Source organism: Pleurodeles waltl, chromosome 7, assembly GCF_031143425.1.
Source record: "Pleurodeles waltl isolate 20211129_DDA chromosome 7, aPleWal1.hap1.20221129, whole genome shotgun sequence".
Taxonomy (NCBI): domain Eukaryota; kingdom Metazoa; phylum Chordata; class Amphibia; order Caudata; family Salamandridae; genus Pleurodeles; species Pleurodeles waltl.
The window spans coordinates 1,405,006,001-1,405,023,423 of NC_090446.1; the positions used below are offsets into that span (position 1 = coordinate 1,405,006,001).

At 43.9% G+C, this 17,423-nt stretch overlaps 1 protein-coding gene across 1 annotated transcript in view; it reads left to right on the forward strand.

Moving 5' to 3' along the window:
• Positions 1-17,423, forward strand: part of LOC138246413 (cytochrome c oxidase subunit 6B1-like) — a 51,262-nt gene that overhangs the window by 21,338 nt on the left and 12,501 nt on the right. Inside the window, exon 3 of the mRNA XM_069201009.1 lies at positions 13,252-13,352. Within this exon, the coding sequence (XP_069057110.1) occupies positions 13,252-13,352 (101 nt within the window). The remainder of the gene's footprint in view (positions 1-13,251; positions 13,353-17,423) is intronic.

Genomic DNA, 17,423 nt, shown 5'->3' on the forward strand with positions numbered 1-17,423 from the left:
TGCAGCAGCCATTTATCATCCGCACCCCTGGGAGGAGGAGTAAGCTGAAGGTATTTGCCCATCACACAAAGTGTACCCCACTGGACACTTCACAAATGGTTTGATTTATATTGGGATTGTCATCTGATTTTTGGTAGTTTTCATGGGTGGGTGGTTTCTCTCTGGCTGTACTGGGTTGGTGGGTATGGGTTATAAAAGTAAGCATTATTGTTTAGAGGTTGCACAAACAAAGGTCTAACTTGGTGCCTAAGCATTACAAGACAAAGATACAGCAGCACAGTTCTTACCCTTGCAGGGTCCGGTCTATCACACACAGCGCCATCTGCTCTCACCCCTACCCCAGTAACACACACTGCGCCATCTGCTCCCACCCCTACCCCAGTAACACACACAGCACCATCTGCACACAGCGCCATCTGCTCTCACCCCTACCCCAGTAACACACACAGCGCCATCTGCTCTCACCCCTACCCCAGTAACACACACAGCGCCATCTGCACACAGCGCCATCTGCTCTCACCCCTACCCCAGTAACACACACAGCGCCATCTGCTCTCACCCCTACCCCAGTAACACACACAGCGCCATCTGCACACAGCGCCATCTGCTCTCACCCCTACCCCAGTAACACACACAGCGCCATCTGCTCTCACCCCTACCCCAGTAACACACACAGCGCCATCTGCACACAGCGCCATCTGCTCTCACCCCTACCCCAGTAACACACACTGCGCCATCTGCACACAGCGCCATCTGCTCCCACCCCTACCCCAGTAACACACACAGCGCCATCTGCTCTCACCCCTACCCCAGTAACACACACAGCGCCATCTGCTCTCACCCCTACCCCAGTAACACACAGCGCCATCTGCTCTCACCCCTACCCCAGTAACACACACAGCGCCATCTGCTCTCACCCCTACCCCAGTAACACACAGCGCCATCTGCTCTCACCCCTACCCCAGTAACACACACAGCGCCATCTGCTCTCACCCCTACCCCAGTAACACACACAGCGCCATCTGCTCTCACCCCTACCCCAGTAACACACACAGCGCCATCTGCACACAGCGCCATCTGCTCTCACCCCTACCTCAGTAACACACACAGCGCCATCTGCATACAGCGCCATCTGCTCCCACCCCTACCCCAGTAACACACACTGCGCCATCTGCACACAGCGCCATCTGCTCTCACCCCTACCCCAGTAACACACACTGCGCCATCTGCACACAGCGCCATCTGCTCCCACCCCTACGCCAGTAACACACACAGCGCCATCTGCATACAGCGCCATCTGCTCCCACCCCTACCCCAATAACACACACAGCGCCATCTGCTCCCACCCCTACCCCAGTAACACACACAGCGCCATCTGCTCCCACCCCTACCCCAGTAACACACACAGCGCCATCTGCTCTCACCCCTACCCCAGTAACACACACAGCGCCATCTGCTCTCACCCCTACCCCAGTAACACACACAGCGCGCACACATACAGCGCCATCTGCTCTCACCCCTACCCCAGTAACACACACAGCGCCATCTGCTCTCACCCCTACCCCAGTAACACACACTGCGCCATCTGCACACAGCGCCATCTGCTCTCACCCCTACCCCAGTAACACACACTGCGCCATCTGCTCTCACCCCTACCCCAGTAACACACACAGCGCGCACATACAGCGCCATCTGCTCTCACCCCTACCCCAGTAACACACACACACAGCGCACACACACAGCGCAATCTGCTCTCACGCCTACCCCAGTAACACACACTACATTAAAAGCAAATAAATAAATAACCAAAGAGCCTTACCTGACTCAAAGCAGTGTAAAGATGCCACAAATCTGGAACAGCAGGCAGGCAGGCGGGCAGCACACGTGGAGCCGGTGACAGCAAGCAGACGACCAAAGCCCCGTAAAAGTTAGCTGCAAGCGCTGACTTTTATGGGGCTTTGGCTTCCAGGATCGTCAGGGCAACGCAATAAACAATGGCCGCCGTATGTAAACATAGAGGAGGGCCGCGGGAGCATGCTCCCGCGGCCCTCTTCTATGTTTACATACGGCTGCCATTATGATATGGCGTTTGGTGTGCGTCTCGCGGGCCGCCAAGCTAGGTCCGTGGGGCCGCTGGCGGCCCGCGGGCCGTACTTTGAGTACCGTTGCTCTAACTGCACTGCTGACAGTGGTTCCAGTATAAAAATGTGTGCACACATTTGCAAAGTTTAACAATATAAGGCTACGTATAATGCTCCCAGTTTCCTCTCTGGTTTGATGCAAAAAAAGTTGCATAAGCTTGAAGGAGATATGGGTGATTCGTTGCCCTCGGAATAAAACGTTTACAAAAAAAAAGCAAGTAGGGAAAAAACATTTTGCAAAACTACTCTGAAATTTAGGTACCGTTCTTAAAGCAATGGGGATGTGGAATTCCTATCGCCCGACGCCCGGGACATCTTGTTTGGGGTCAAGGGCAACAGGTTTTTATGTTTACTTTGTCCTTGGGACAAGTAGGCCCAACCCCCTGCAGCACAAACCCTTTGGCTGCCTGTTTACAGAGAGTTGAACTCTCTGCAGTTGAGGTAATGCGTTTCCAGAAGATAATGCTGTTCGAACTTGTATTTATGGTTCATTATTTGAAAGCCTTCATTATTAGGGTGCGTGCTGTAAATAAATGTTTTAAGGTCACACTTCACTACTGACGTTGGTTCCAGTACAAAAAAAAAAAACGTGTACACACATGTTTGAAAAGTTTAGGCTAAGTATAATGCTCCCAGAATGCTCTCTGATTATATGCAAATGAAATGTAATTTAGTAAAATGTGTTGATGCATGCTAGTATTTCCCAAAAATATTTCTAATGGAAAATCAGTGTAACCATTTTCAACACGATTATGGGAAGCATGAAAATAAACAAACACTGACAAAGCCAACTGATCTGACATACTTTTAGAAGTCTTTTAGTTTCATCAATGCGTGTCTTGTTTTGACATGGCTTTTGTAACACTTTATTGTTGTGGGAGCTACCAGGCCCTCAACAATGTAACAAACATTGGCAAAACCCCCCCAAAAGTTTTTGAACTCTTAAAGCACACGTTGCCACCAGCGGCATAACAAAGGCCCCGCAGCCGCCCTCCAGGGGGCCCTGTCAGCACAGCACCTGCCCTGAGTGAGTCTGGAGAGGGAGCTCCTCCATGTTCTTTGCAAAGGGGCACCCTCCAGTTTTGTTACGTCACTGATTGCCACTGTAGTTCCTGACACTGAACAAAACTACTTTGTGTGGCAATATACTCCTTGTGGAAGAGCAGAATGCGATCACTCACAGTAAAGCCAGCCGAAAGAGAGAGAAATAGAAGTTTAATAAAAACAAAATGTCTTTGTTAACACCAGACCTAATTAGGGACCAAGACCCACATGTAGGTAGCTTTTTGCATGTCGCAAACAGCGACTTTCGCTGTTTGCGACGTGCAAAAAGCACATTGCGATGCACAAACCCAGTTTTGCGATTCAGTAACCTGGTTACCGAATCACAAAACGGGTTTGCGACTCGCAATTAGTAAGGGGTGTTCCCTTCCTAATTGCAACTCACAGTGCAATGTAGGATTGTTTTGTGACCGCGAACTCGGGCGCAAACCAATCGCAGTTTGCACCCATTTCAAATGGGTGCTAACACTTTTGCAAAAGGGAAGGGATCCCCATGGGACCCCTTCCCCATTGTGAATGTCACTGTAAACATTTTTTCAGAGCAGGCAGTGGTCCTGCGGACCACTGCCTGCTCTGAAAAAATTAAACAAACGTTTCATTTTTCGTTTTTGTTATGCATCTCGTTTTCCTTTAAGGAAAACTGGCTGCATTACAAAAAAAAAACCAAAAAACTGCTTTAGTGAAAAGCAGTCACAGACATGGTGGTCTGCGGTCTCCAGCAGGCCACCATTCGTGAGGGGGTCGCAAATTGCGACCCACCTCATGATTATTCATGATGTGGGCATTTGCGAAGCCCTTGCGAATCACAGATGGTGTCAAGGACACCATCCTACATTCGGATTTGTGACTCGCAATTTGCAGGTCACAAATCTGAACCTACCTACTTGTGGCCCCAAATTCTTAAAGAAAGTCACAAAAGTGCACCCATGGTATATGTTGTACCCCTATAAAATATTTGTGAACTGTATTTTAGCGTGGGTAAATACGATGTGTAGATTTGCTCATGTGAAAATCTATTGAGCATTTGCAAGTTCATTTTCCCTCCAGCCACTTTCTTCCCAACCCTGGAAGAAGTTCTAATTCTGCCATTGTCAGGAGTAAATGCCCAACCTTTCTTATTATGGGAAAATATTAGAGAGAAGCTGGTAAAAATCTTTAAAACATGCAGGTTAGTATGTTTGCAGACTCAAAGGTATTCCAGCCCTGGAACTATTGCTTGCTGCTTCCTCCAGCCCCAGTATGCAGATCTGCAGAAAGGTGGGAAAATAAGGAAATTGCTACAGTAGGGATTGAAACTCCAAGTATTCAAGCCCTACTATGGTAGTAGCCCTGGCATAATCAGAGAGGCTATTAATTGCTGCCATAATTTGTCGCCACACTACATGGCACCAAAGGGACAAGTAGATCTTTTTACAGGACAATTAGATTTGAGAAGCAACCTGTCCCCTGGACAAGTAGATATTTTAATAAATTCCACACCCCTGAGCATCATTCAGTAAAATGTGTTGATGCATGCTAGTATTTCCAAAAAAAACATTCATAATGGAAACATCGGTGTAACTAGTTCCAGGAAGAGTATTGGGAACATGAAGATAAACAAGCATTGGCAAAGCCAGTTGGTCCGACACTGATGGTCGGCGTTTTGGTTTTGTCAGTGCATGTTTTATTTTGACATGGTTTTTATAAAACTGTTGTGGGAGCTGCTGGACCCTCACCATCATAACATAAGCAAAAATATTTTTGGTCTCCGCACACCTTGCTATTGTAGCTTAGGGCATTGAACAAAACTACTTTATGTGCCAATATGCTGCTTTTGAATGAGTAGAATTCTGTCACTCGCAGTGAAGCCAACCGATAGAGAGAGAAATTTAATACAATCAATCAGTTAGGGGTCCAATTCCTAAAGAAACTCACAAAAATGCACACATAGTGTATGTCCTTGTATTAGTGCAAACTTACAGCTTTCATGAATTCACACTAATTTACAGAAGTAGGCCAGGAAATTGTACTCCTAGAAAATATTTGTGAACATTATCTTAGCACGAGCAAGTATGGAAGTGCAGGTTTGCTCATGTGAAAATCTGAGTGTTTACAAGTTCACTTGCCCTCCAGCCACTTTCTCCCAACCCTGCAGAATGTTTTGCTTCTGCCCTTCTCAGAAGTATATTTCTAACCTTTCTGTGTATGGGGAAAAGATTAGAGAAGAGCTGGTGTAAACCCCCAAAATATGCAAGTTAGTAGGTTTGCACGGACTCAAAAGGGCATTCCAACCCTAGAACTATTGCTTACCCCTATCCCCAGCCTCTGGATGTAGATCTGCTGAATGGTGCCGAAATAAGGAAATTGGTAGTATTCAAGTCCTACTGCAGTATGAGCCTTGTCATGATCAGAGAGTCTATTATTCAGAGCTCTTATATAATGTGATTGCTGCCATAATGTGTCATTGCACTACATGACAGCAAAGGGACAAGTGGATTTTTTTTTTACAGGACAAGTAGATTTATGAAGTAACTTGTCCCATAGACAAGTAGATCTTGTATAGAATTACACACCCCTTATGTGGTTATGCTCTCTAGGGGCTGACTATGTGGTTACATGACCATGTTTCTTACAAATGTTATTTGTGTAGTGGTGCCCTCTAGGGGCTGTTCTGAGCATTAGTCAAGATAGAGGAAGAAGGTAAATGGAAGTGCTTTGGTTATATTTAGGGCCACTGGAATAATGTGGCAGAGAGGACCAAAATTATTCAGTGGGGTTGACAAATTTATGTGGCAAGAAAAGTCCAGTTATGCATTTGCAGCGCCAATAGCTTTAATTGTGAGACCTATTGCACTGCAAATGCTTCTTACTCCGTTTACTGTCTAGCCCATGATGAATAGGGCAGTCCACTGAAAGACCCCCCCTTCCAAAATCTACATTCATTGATATGTAGTTTAAATAGATATGGCCTTTGAAACACACATCTTTAAAAACACCAATGGCTGTTTTGGAAAAACGCAACTAGCCTGTTTTGATTAGACATTGAACAAATAAATCATTTATAGGCCCTGGTGCGTTTGCTCATCCCCCATAACAAACATCCCTAGCGGTCTGGGACAGGATGGTGAGAAAAAGGGATTGGCGAAGTTTCCATCACCAATGACTCCATTTGTCACTAACTCTGACATACCCTGGGCTTTAGACAATACACTTCTATACAAGGCAACTTTCAGACTGTAAGAGAATCTGTAGTCTATTTGATAACGCGGGGTCTTTCTTGGAACGTCTGAAGTCAGATTATGAATTGCAAGAGTCAATAAACCAATACCTCGTGATTAAGCATTGGGTCATTCATCTCGCTATTAAGCCACATGCCTTTGAGAGGTAGATCATTTTTTTAAGGTAATGACAAACGACAAATAACTGAAATATACGTGCTGTTGGCACAGCCCCTTCCAAAAGGGAGAACTGCGGGATGGAAAGAGTGGGAGACTGACATTGTTCACCCTTATTCACAGAAAGAATGGGAAGATGTTTTTTACCACAGACGGCATGACATTCTTATAGCAGGGAAACTATGGCTAAGATAATTACATATCAGTATTTTACACAAGCAAGTTCACAAATGTGGGACCAGAAAGAAGCGTGCTGGAGTGGCTGAGGCAACCCAGGACCCTGCTTCGCCTGCTATGGAAATGTCTTCAATGAAATCGATACTGGGAGAGTGTCCTAGATGAAATTGACAAACCTTTGACATGAATATCACGCATTTCTATTAACATTTCCAACGAAGCCGTGGATGGGCCAATCAGATCGCCATAATGCTGGGGCAGCTCTCAAGACTAACCTCTTTAAGGGCTCTGATCGCCCCACTGATCACACTAATTGGCTCCTCTAAATCTGGCATCTATTGGGAATGGAGAATCTGCCACTTATTGCGGAGCGCAAAGCAGAAGATTTCGGAGAGATTTGGACCGCCTTCATTTAGCAACTTTCATCAGAATTTACCGAGCAGACCTGCTCCAAATACCTTAACCACTAAAGTTCCTAGTACCCCAGTTGGCACAGATGATAGTTTAATTAGGAGACGCTGCTACAAACTATCCATGACACAAACTCCAGAATTATTGGGCCTGAACTGCTGAGTATGCTTGGGTGGTGGCAAACAGATTACTAGTGTTAAGCGTTGCTGGGTAGGTGGAGGAGGTGTTACTTAAATGACATTGTTTGTTCTTATCACGCAGGCCTCCTGATTCAGGCGGCAGAATTGTACTTTTAAAAAAAAAATTTTTTTAAATAACCTACTTAACAGAATTGATCCATAAGTATTTTACAAACGCCGCCCGTATTGAAAGAGGGGACAACGTAGAGTTGCTGTGTGTGGGGTGTGTGTGTGGGGTTTTTTCCCCCCCCCCCCTTCCTCCTGGTTTGTGATCCTGGAGTTAGCCACTCCTGGTTTCTTGTCACAAACACCTGATTTTACAGTAGCAATTTTAAAATTTTGAGCCTTATTTCTCTTGCCTGCAAAATTGTGAGGCTTTGCTTCTCCCAAGTTTGGCTTCTGCACAGAATGAAAATTGCTGTGAAAACGTATAATTTAGTTCAGCCTAGATCTTGGCTGCAAATCATTTAGCAGTGTTGGACTTGTCCACAATCTGTATGACTGCTAGAAGCGAACAAACATGTTTTTTTTATTTTTTGTTGTTGTTTTTTTTGCAAAGAACTTATTTCTGTGCTTGCGTAAAAGACTAGAGGTCCAGGTTTATCTTAAAATGCTTTTACATGTGCTGTAAGTACCGTATTTATCAGCGTATAACACGCACTTTTTCTCCCTGGAAATAGGGGGCAAATGATGTGTGCGTGTTATACGCCGATATAATGTTAAGGACCCATAGTACATACTGCATAGCGGCGCGATTGGATGTCATCGGCGCACATTGCAGTCCCCGACAGCCTTCCTCTGCTACACTAGAATATGTCACATAATGTAAGCAAGTGGAATTCTTCTTGAATGGCGCGGCATTACAGACCTCCAGTGCAGCCTTCCTCCTTCCTGCTACAGGGGATACGTCACACCAGTAAATCTCGCGGCCGTCGGAGCGTAACCACGGCAACGGCTCTGCATTGCTCGCGAGATTTACTCGGCGAGAGTTTCACTGAGGTAAAGGCATTTAGGGAATGGCATTTAAGGAATTTCAAGAATGTGACAAGTAGGATATTGCACACAAAGATTAGACACTGCCTGACAGAGCAAGGGGAAGCAAGAGACTACTACATACACTAGCTGACCCCCCTCCCTGCAGTGTGCATTGATTTTAAAGGGTACCAGAGTATTAAAAGAAGTCTGCCGGGGGGAGCAAAGAAACACTGCTGATGGTTAGTGTCTTTCTCCCTACCAGGCAGTGTTTCTTTGCTCCCCCCTGGCAGACTTCTTTTGATAATCTGGTCCACTTTAAAATCAGTGCACACTGCTGCCTTTGGGGGGCCTGTCATCTAGTGTGTGTCTCTTAGCTCCCATCCCCTGACAGGCCCCCCTCCCTGCAAAGGCATCAGTGTGCATGGACCTTAAGTGCCGGTTCACACTTGTGCGATGTGGGAACGCTGCGACTATGCAGCTTGTTCCCGCATCGCATCCGCACCTCTGGCAGTTCACACTGCCATATGCGATACGCAGGGGATGTCAATTAAAAGTTAACGACACCCCCAGTTGAGATCGCATATCGCAGTGCGATCTGCAAGTTCGCACAAAATCGGATCGCACTAGTGTGAACCACTATGCGATACGATTCTGCTGCGGATAAAAAAAAGGGTCATGTGCGTGTTTAGTGCGGATGCAGTGCAAATTCAGCCATACAAACTGTATGGCTGAAATTTGCACCGCACATGAAATCGCATGTACGGTAATTTTAGGAGCAGTGCGCACCGAATTACATGCAATCTCTGTACTCTCACTAATGTGAACCGGCACTTAAGGGGACCAGAATGGCAAAAGAAATCTGCCCGGGGGAGAGAGTAAAGAAACACTACCTGACAGGGGGGATGGGAGCTAAGAGACACACAGGACCCCATTTCTGTCTTTTTACCCCACTCCCCCTTTCAGGCGATGGGCGTGTTTGCATTGAGCCCGCCAGGAAGCCGACACTGCACCCTATCAATCATAGGTAGCGTGTGTATGTGAAGCTGACGTTTGGGAAATGCCTCACTACCTATGATTGGCTTCCTGGAGGGCTCAATCTGAATACGTCCGAGCCCATCCTTAATTTTACCATACCATACAAACACATGCTAACAAAGCCATCCTACAATACACACTACACACAGCCATCCTACAACACACAGATATAACAAGAGTACCGGTAAATTTACACACCCCTGATACTACCTTACTCTTTTTTAATTTAAACTTAGGTAAAAAGTATACCACTGCAGTGTGACTCATCCTGACATTCCGACGCTGAACTCTGCACTATCATACGTGCATTCATTACTTACGATATTTCCCTACTACGGTATCCCTAATGGAATCAAAGCAAAAGCGTGCAGCATATACAGCTGGTTTCAAGTTAAAGGTTGTGGAATATGCCAAGCAACATGGAAATAGGGCTGCAGAAAGGCATTGTGGAGAGCCACCAGCAGAATGCACAATACGAGAGTGGCGAAAAATGGAAGAAAAACTCAAGACATTATCAAAAACAAAATGCAATTTTCGCAGCGGTATTGCTAAATGGCCAAAATTAGAAGAACGGGTGAAGGAATTTGTACTCAATCATAGAAAAGCGGGCATTGCATTATCAACAAAAATGATCATCATTCAAGCAGTGAAAATCAGCAAAGAGTTGCAAATACAAGGTTTCAAAGGGACAGCATCATGGTGCCAAAGATTTATGAAGAGGCATGAGCTTTGTATGCGAACAAGAACCAGGATTGCCCAGCGTATGCCAGAAGATTATGAAGAGAAGATAATACATTTTCATAAATTTATTATCAAACAAAGGAAGAGACAAAATTTTGAAATTGGTCAAATCGGCAACATGGACGAGGTACCACTCACTTTTGATGTTCCTTCAAATAAAACTGTTGAAGCAAAAGGTGCCAAGACAGTAACAATTAAAACATCAGGGCATGAAAAAAATCGTTATACTGTGGTCCTTGCTGTCACTGCAGACGGAAACAAGCTGCCACCATTGGTCATTTTTAAAAGGAAAACTTTTCCTAAGGATAAGATTCCAAGTGGCATACAGGTGCATGTTCATCCCAAAGGTTGGATGGACGAAGAAGGCATGAGGCTTTGGATCAGAAATGTGTGGGAGAAGCGCCCAGGTGCTTTGTTAAAGAAGCCATCCTTGTTAGTACTGGACTCATTCAAATCTCATCTTACAGAACCAACAAAGAAAGAATTTCAAATGTGCAAAACAGAAGTAGCAGTCATTCCAGGAGGACTTAAATCACAATTGCAGCCATTGGATGTTTCCATTAACAAGCCCTTCAAAAGCCTTCATGCGTGAAGAATGGAATAAATACATGTGTGATGAAAGCCAACATGAAAGTACAAGTTCTGGGAGAATGAAAAGACCTGGCATTTCAAAAGTGTCAGTGGATAAAGACTTTGTGGGACGCAGTTAAAGAAGATATTATTATCAAATCTTTTAAGAAATGTAGCATAAGCAATGCTTTGGATGGTGAAGAAGACGAGCTGATTTATGAAGACAGTTGCAGTGAAAGCAGCAGTGTTCAGTTCGAAAATATTGAAGATAGCAGTGAAGATGAAGAGTTTCTTGGTTTCCCAGATAGCAGCAATTTCTGAGTAAACTTTTGTAAAAACATATAATATCCAAGTTTCTTTGTTAAAACAGTTGCTTTTACTATCATTTTACGTTATTTACCTTATAAGTGTTAATAATATTAATAAAAAAAAGTTCTGAGCTACCATTATTTTGCTTCAAAGTTCTTTATTTGAAATTTAAGTTTTTTTTTTTTTTCCTGAAATTTCCTTCTTAAAATGAGGTGCGTGTTATACGCCGATAAATACGGTAAATGTAAGACGTTCGCTAAAAAACCAAGCAGTGCAAACAGTCGGCTACTAAACTGTCCCATTGTTGAAGCTTGCAAGGCTGCAAGCAGTGTTGTGTGGCTATTGATCCTAGATGTAATGCCAGGGGATTTGGGATATTGGTGGTGGGTTTTCAGGGGGGTTAGTCTAATGCTAACCACGATGGAAAGTGCACATTTCTTGTACTGTGTCAACAAGGTGCAGTGATTTACACTACATATGGCAAATGATTCTTCCTAGGTGCATGGAAGAACAGTCATTTGCCTTTAAGTTTGTAATGGAGGTGATTTCTCTTGTGGTACACTTGTATCTTATAAGTAGAGTGGTGCAGGCTGCAGAGGACATTTCCAGGTACCTCTGCCCAGATCCATACCAGAAGAAACGAGTACACAAAAGCAGGACGACTTGGAGAGGTACGAAAAAAAATGCCAGGCTCATTTCATGTTCTATTAAAGGATGTGCACTTAAATGATTTTGTGGGACCAGGAAGAAGCCTCTTAGAACCCATCTTGATGAATGTACATCTCGAACAAAGATCATGAAAATATGACTAAATGAGCCTGATTAAGGGGGAGGGGTCGTCTTGCTCGTCCATTTCTCCTCTTTAAGCTTTTATTAAGCTGGAAATGAGAAGTGAATCTTCTCTTTACGAGAAAATACATATAATTAGGCTGCTTCCCAAGAGACTTTTGTGCGTGATTTGATACGCACAAAGGGTCTTTTTTGTTTTTGCTCAGGAAAAGTGAAAAGGTTACCCTAAATAATAGTTCTTCAGCGAGGATATTTTCCCAAGATTCATAACGGTAGTAGAGAGTAAATCCCAGCTGCAGGAGAATGGGCTTCACTTGTGAATTTTGGAATCCTTTATGAAGCCAAGTGCAGCTGGTTGACTGGAATCAGTTTACAGAAATGATCGGAGAGGGTGTGACGGATAAAGCTAGTTAGCCTAAACAACAAAGTGGCATAAGGTGAGGCCAATAATGTAACCCCTATTTAAAATGATGAGCTCTGTACTGCTGGAGGTAAAAGACTGGATTACCCCTAGATCTATCCTGTAGCCAGTATTCCAATTAGGAGTGATGGCTCCCTGTGACTAGTTGCTGTGGTACACCTGAAATGAATACACATACACATCGCTTCCACTAAAACCTTTCCCCTGACTAGTTTTGGGTATCGTTCAGCTATTGCCTTCACATTCACAACCTTTCCCTTTTTAAATTCCACCCTTTTCCTGACCTGTGATGGCAGGAATCGGTTGCTTTTTTTTCTCTTCCTTTCTTGTAGTTGTTTATTTAAAAAAAAAAAAAAATGTAAACGGTCCAGGAGAGCTTGGAATTGTTGTCTTCTATCTGATGCTAGCTTCTAGCCTTCAAGTTCGTCCCTGCTTCAAATGTTTCCCGATTCTTGGAATCGACAATTCGACATCTTGTACTCCGCTACCTACTGCAGCCTGTCGTCTCGCAGGAGTCTCTGAGGTGTTTCCCTAGATATAAAACTAGAACACGGTGTCGAATCCGAAGATACAAATATGGGGAATGCCTTTATGTAAAATTCTGAACTTAATTGTATGAGAACTAATTTTCTGCAACTTTTGGTCATGACCAGACATCCTAATGACGGAGTATAAATACTATCTTGAAAGCTGTGTAGTGCTACTTGAAATTTGGTTTCACTAAGTGTTCAGTTTCCATTTGCACATTGCAGTCTGTCCTCAGTCCATGTATCAGTAATACCCCTGTATCAGGCTTGCAAATCTGACTGTACACAGGAACCCTATGATAATTAAACTGATTTATCACAGCATTATGGTAACCCTGAGGGAGTGTGTGGGGTTTTGTTTTGTTTTTTATTTATTTTTTGGGGAGGGCGGGTCTGTATTTCTGGAGGGTTTTTAACTTGGTTTCTACATTTCACACTGTCTTTTATGTCTCACGAGTCCTAAAGTTTCTAGGTGCAATGAGGCTGACTCCCGTACACCGTCAGACATATTTTAATATTCTTGTTTCACTTTTATTTCAGACTACTACCGATGCAATAATGCACTGAGTGCCAAAGGAGTGGATACCAAGCCTTGTGAATGGTATTTTAAAGTGTACAAATGCTTGTGTCCTGTCTCGTGGGTAGGTAATCATCTAATTACATTGAATATTGTATTTAAAACAGTGCACCCATGTTTGGACTTTTGCAATAGTCCTTAATGTCACTTCGGTTAAGGTGTCTTTGAATGTAGAACTGCTTACAGTATCAACAAGTGCAAAGCAAATATTTTACACTTTTTAAAGCAATGTTTTAATAAGCTTTCAGTACAACAGTGCCCATATGCTGCAAGCTTTTGCTTCTCTGCCCATTACTCACAAAAAAAGTTTAGGAAAAACCGACAACTCTCTTTTCCATGGAACATAAATCCAGATGTATCTAAATCTCTTCAAGTGTATTTATCAATTGCCATCCTCCCTTGTGATGTTCAAGAAACGGCTGTAAACATCTGTTCAAGCTTCTCTAGGCAACCATATGGTTGCCATGTTAATGTGTCTTGTTCTTTTGTCTTTTTGACAATTTCTTTGATTTCCTCAATCATGCAAGGTGGTGATGTAGACTCTCATTTGCTAACTGGTTCTAAACCAGTGTATTTAAACAGGATTAATTGTGCCGAACACCTTCTCGCATAACGTTACTAGCAAAGTTAAAGGAATCCTCTTAACTAACAGAGGAACACATATGTGTTGAAATTTAGCAACATAGGACTGCAACGCTTTTTTTCTATACCAGCCACCCACATGCGACTTCTTTTATGTGCCCTACTCCAACCACCCTCTCTAGGAAACCTAATTGTCAGTTATCGCTGTTGCCTAATGCTCATTGATTGCCCGTATACAGGGAGTGCAGAATTATTAGGCAAGTTGTATTTTTGAGGAATAATTTTATTATTGAACAACCATGTTCTCAATGAACCCAAAAAACTAATTAATATCAAAGCTGAATATTTTTGGAAGTAGTTTTTAGTTTGTTTTTAGTTTTAGCTATGTTAGGGGGATATCTGTGTGTGCAGGTGACTATTACTGTGCATAATTATTAGGCAACTTAACAAAAAAAAAAATATACCCATTTCAATTATTTATTATTACCAGTGAAACCAATATAACATCTCAACATTCACAAATATACATTTCTGACATTCAAAAACAAAACAAAAACAAATCGGTGACCAATATAGCCACCTTTCTTTGCAAGGACACTCAAAAGCCTGCCATCCATGGATTCTGTCAGTGTTTTGATCTGTTCACCATCAACATTGCGTGCAGCAGCAACCACAGCCTCCCAGACACTGTTCAGAGAGGTGTACTGCTTTCCCTCCTTGTAAATCTCACATTTGATGATGGACCACAGGTTCTCAATGGGGTTCAGATCAGGTGAACAAGGAGGCCATGTCATTAGATTTCCTTCTTTTATACCCTTTCTTGCCAGCCACGCTGTGGAGTACTTGGACGCGTGTGATGGAGCATTGTCCTGCATGAAAACTATGTTTTTCTTGAAGGATGCAGACTTCTTCCTGTACCACTGCTTGAAGAAGGTGTCTTCCAGGAACTGGCAGTAGGACTGGGAGTTGAGCTTGACTCCATCCTCAACCCGAAAAGGCCCCACAAGCTCATCTTTGATGATACCAGCCCAAACCAGTACTCCACCTCCACCTTGCTGGCGTCTGAGTCGGACTGGAGCTCTCTGCCCTTTACCAATCCAGCCACGGGCCCATCCATCTGGCCCATCAAGACTCACTCTCATTTCATCAGTCCATAAAACCTTAGAAAAATCAGTCTTGAGATATTTCTTGGCCCAGTCTTGACGTTTCAGCTTGTGTGTCTTGTTCAGTGGTGGTCGTCTTTCAGCCTTTCTTACCTTGGCCATGTCTCTGAGTATTGCACACCTTGTGCTTTTGGGCACTCCAGTGATGTTGCAGCTCTGAAATATGGCCAAACAAGTGGCATTGTGGCAGCTGCACGCTTGACTTTTCTCAGTTCATGGGCAGTTATTTTGCGCCTTGGTTTTTCCACACGCTTCTTGCGACCCTGTTGACTATTTTGAATGAAACGCTTGATTGTTCGATGATCACGCTTCAGAAGCTTTGCAATTTAAGAGTGCTGCATCCCTCTGCAAGATATCTCACTATTTTTGACTTTTCTGAGCCTGTCAAGTCCTTCTTTTGACCCATTTTGCCAAAGGAAAGGAAGTTGCCTAATAATTATGCACACCTGATATAGGGTGTTGATGTCATTAGACCACACCCCTTCTCATTACAGAGATGCACATCACCTAATATGCTTAATTGGTAGTAGGCTTTCGAGCCTATACAGCTTGGAGTAAGACAACATGCATAAAGAGGATGATGTGGTCAAAATACTCATTTGCCTAATAATTCTGCACTCCCTGTAGTGCTGCACCATCATTCTTGGACCTTGCCACTATACGTGAATAAGTGCCACTTCTCAGTTACTCCAGCTCCTTATTCCTGGATTTGCATTCACCCTCTTCCTCGCTACCCAACAGGCAGCAGGCACTAAGTATTGCTTATCTCCACATATCGGATCTGTGATGCCCACTCGACTTACCAGATGAAGGAATTTATGACCCCATTGATCTTCAAACACACAAATTAGGCAACCTGATGGCTTACTATGATGAAGCCAAAACCAACTATTCATAGAACTACATCGCAATGCTCCATTTGCACTCAAAATGCAAATTTCTAACCATTTAATATTTGATCCCCACCCATTTTCCCCTTGCACAGCTTTTACCCTTTAGTTTTAGCTAATCCCTTTGCTAAATATATTTATTATAAGAGCCCCAATATTAGGACCACCTTGTCCACAATTCTCCCAGCCCCTTCAGCTTCTCATTTTTTCATCCGTCACAGTCCATAAGCCCTCTCCGTATTGCCAAGTCGTAAATCCCCTTAGTCAAATTTGCTAAACCCTACTTGTGCCGACTTATGACACATTCTGTTTTCACGTATCTTGCTCTTTTGGGCACATTCAACTTTATGTATCAATTTATGTTTGGACTACCACTCTTGAAAGATTAGTGTCCTGCCCCCATTTCTGCTCTGCATCCCAGCTTTCCTTCTGGTATCAGTAGCCATATCTTCCTCTCGAGATTGGCTGTTCGTGATACAGTAGACCTTTTTACTTAACCCTTTCACTTCTGATGTTTGCACAACTCTGCCAGATTTAGGTTGTTGAGGTGAGTTACACATTGTGTTTACTAATACAAACTGTGTTTTTTACCACTCCCTGTGGTGAAGTTTTGTAGTCATTAAATGTGGAAATCCGGTGCATGTTTAGAATGTTGGGGGAACAGATAAGTTAGTGAGAAAGGCATCTGGCGGAAACCATTGAGGAGAGACGTCGTATCCCTGCCCTCTAAACTATGTCTCCTGCTGAACATGTCGTCCTTACACGTTGGCAACGAAGAACTTTCATGCTGTGTGTTGAAACGATCTGGGTTCTTTCAGGACAGCAGGTCAGGGCTGAACAGTGGAAGAACCAGAATTGGGATGCCTCCGGACAGTAGTTTACAGCCAGCATATTCGATGTTCTGGAGTGTGCATCTGATTGCTCCCATTGCTACTTGAGCCTTTTGGGGAGCTGCTGTATCCAGTGAAGCACATCCAGTCACGTACATGATTGGGGCTCATGCGTTTAGGCACGCTCTCTGAGACACGCTGTACAAGGAGGAGCGCTTGACATGGTGCACTCGTACCGTGCTGGTAGCGTGTAACGGTGCCTGCGAGCAGTTCTGGCAGACCTTCACGTTCTGCGTCCTCTTGCCAGCATGGACTTGGGTCAGCTACATGGTCACGCAACGTGCTGATACCCTTTTAACTGCTTGCCGAGAAGCCTCCAGTGATACTCACTTCTGGCAAGCTTGTCGCACCTTGCAGTAAAACACTTACTAATTGGTTGGCATTCCTTGTGTGGAACGGTGATGTGCACACGATGATAGTTTTATATGTGGTGATGTACACGCCATAATCCTATTGTGTGGAGAACTATTTGTTCTTTCTCATTGGTGTACATTGGAAAGGTGATGCACACCATAAGGTATTTTTGTTGGGGGGGGGGGGGGGGGGTGGAGGAGCGGTTTGCGATCTCTGCTCTAGACAGTGCACATGCGCTGTCTCGAAAAGAGCAATG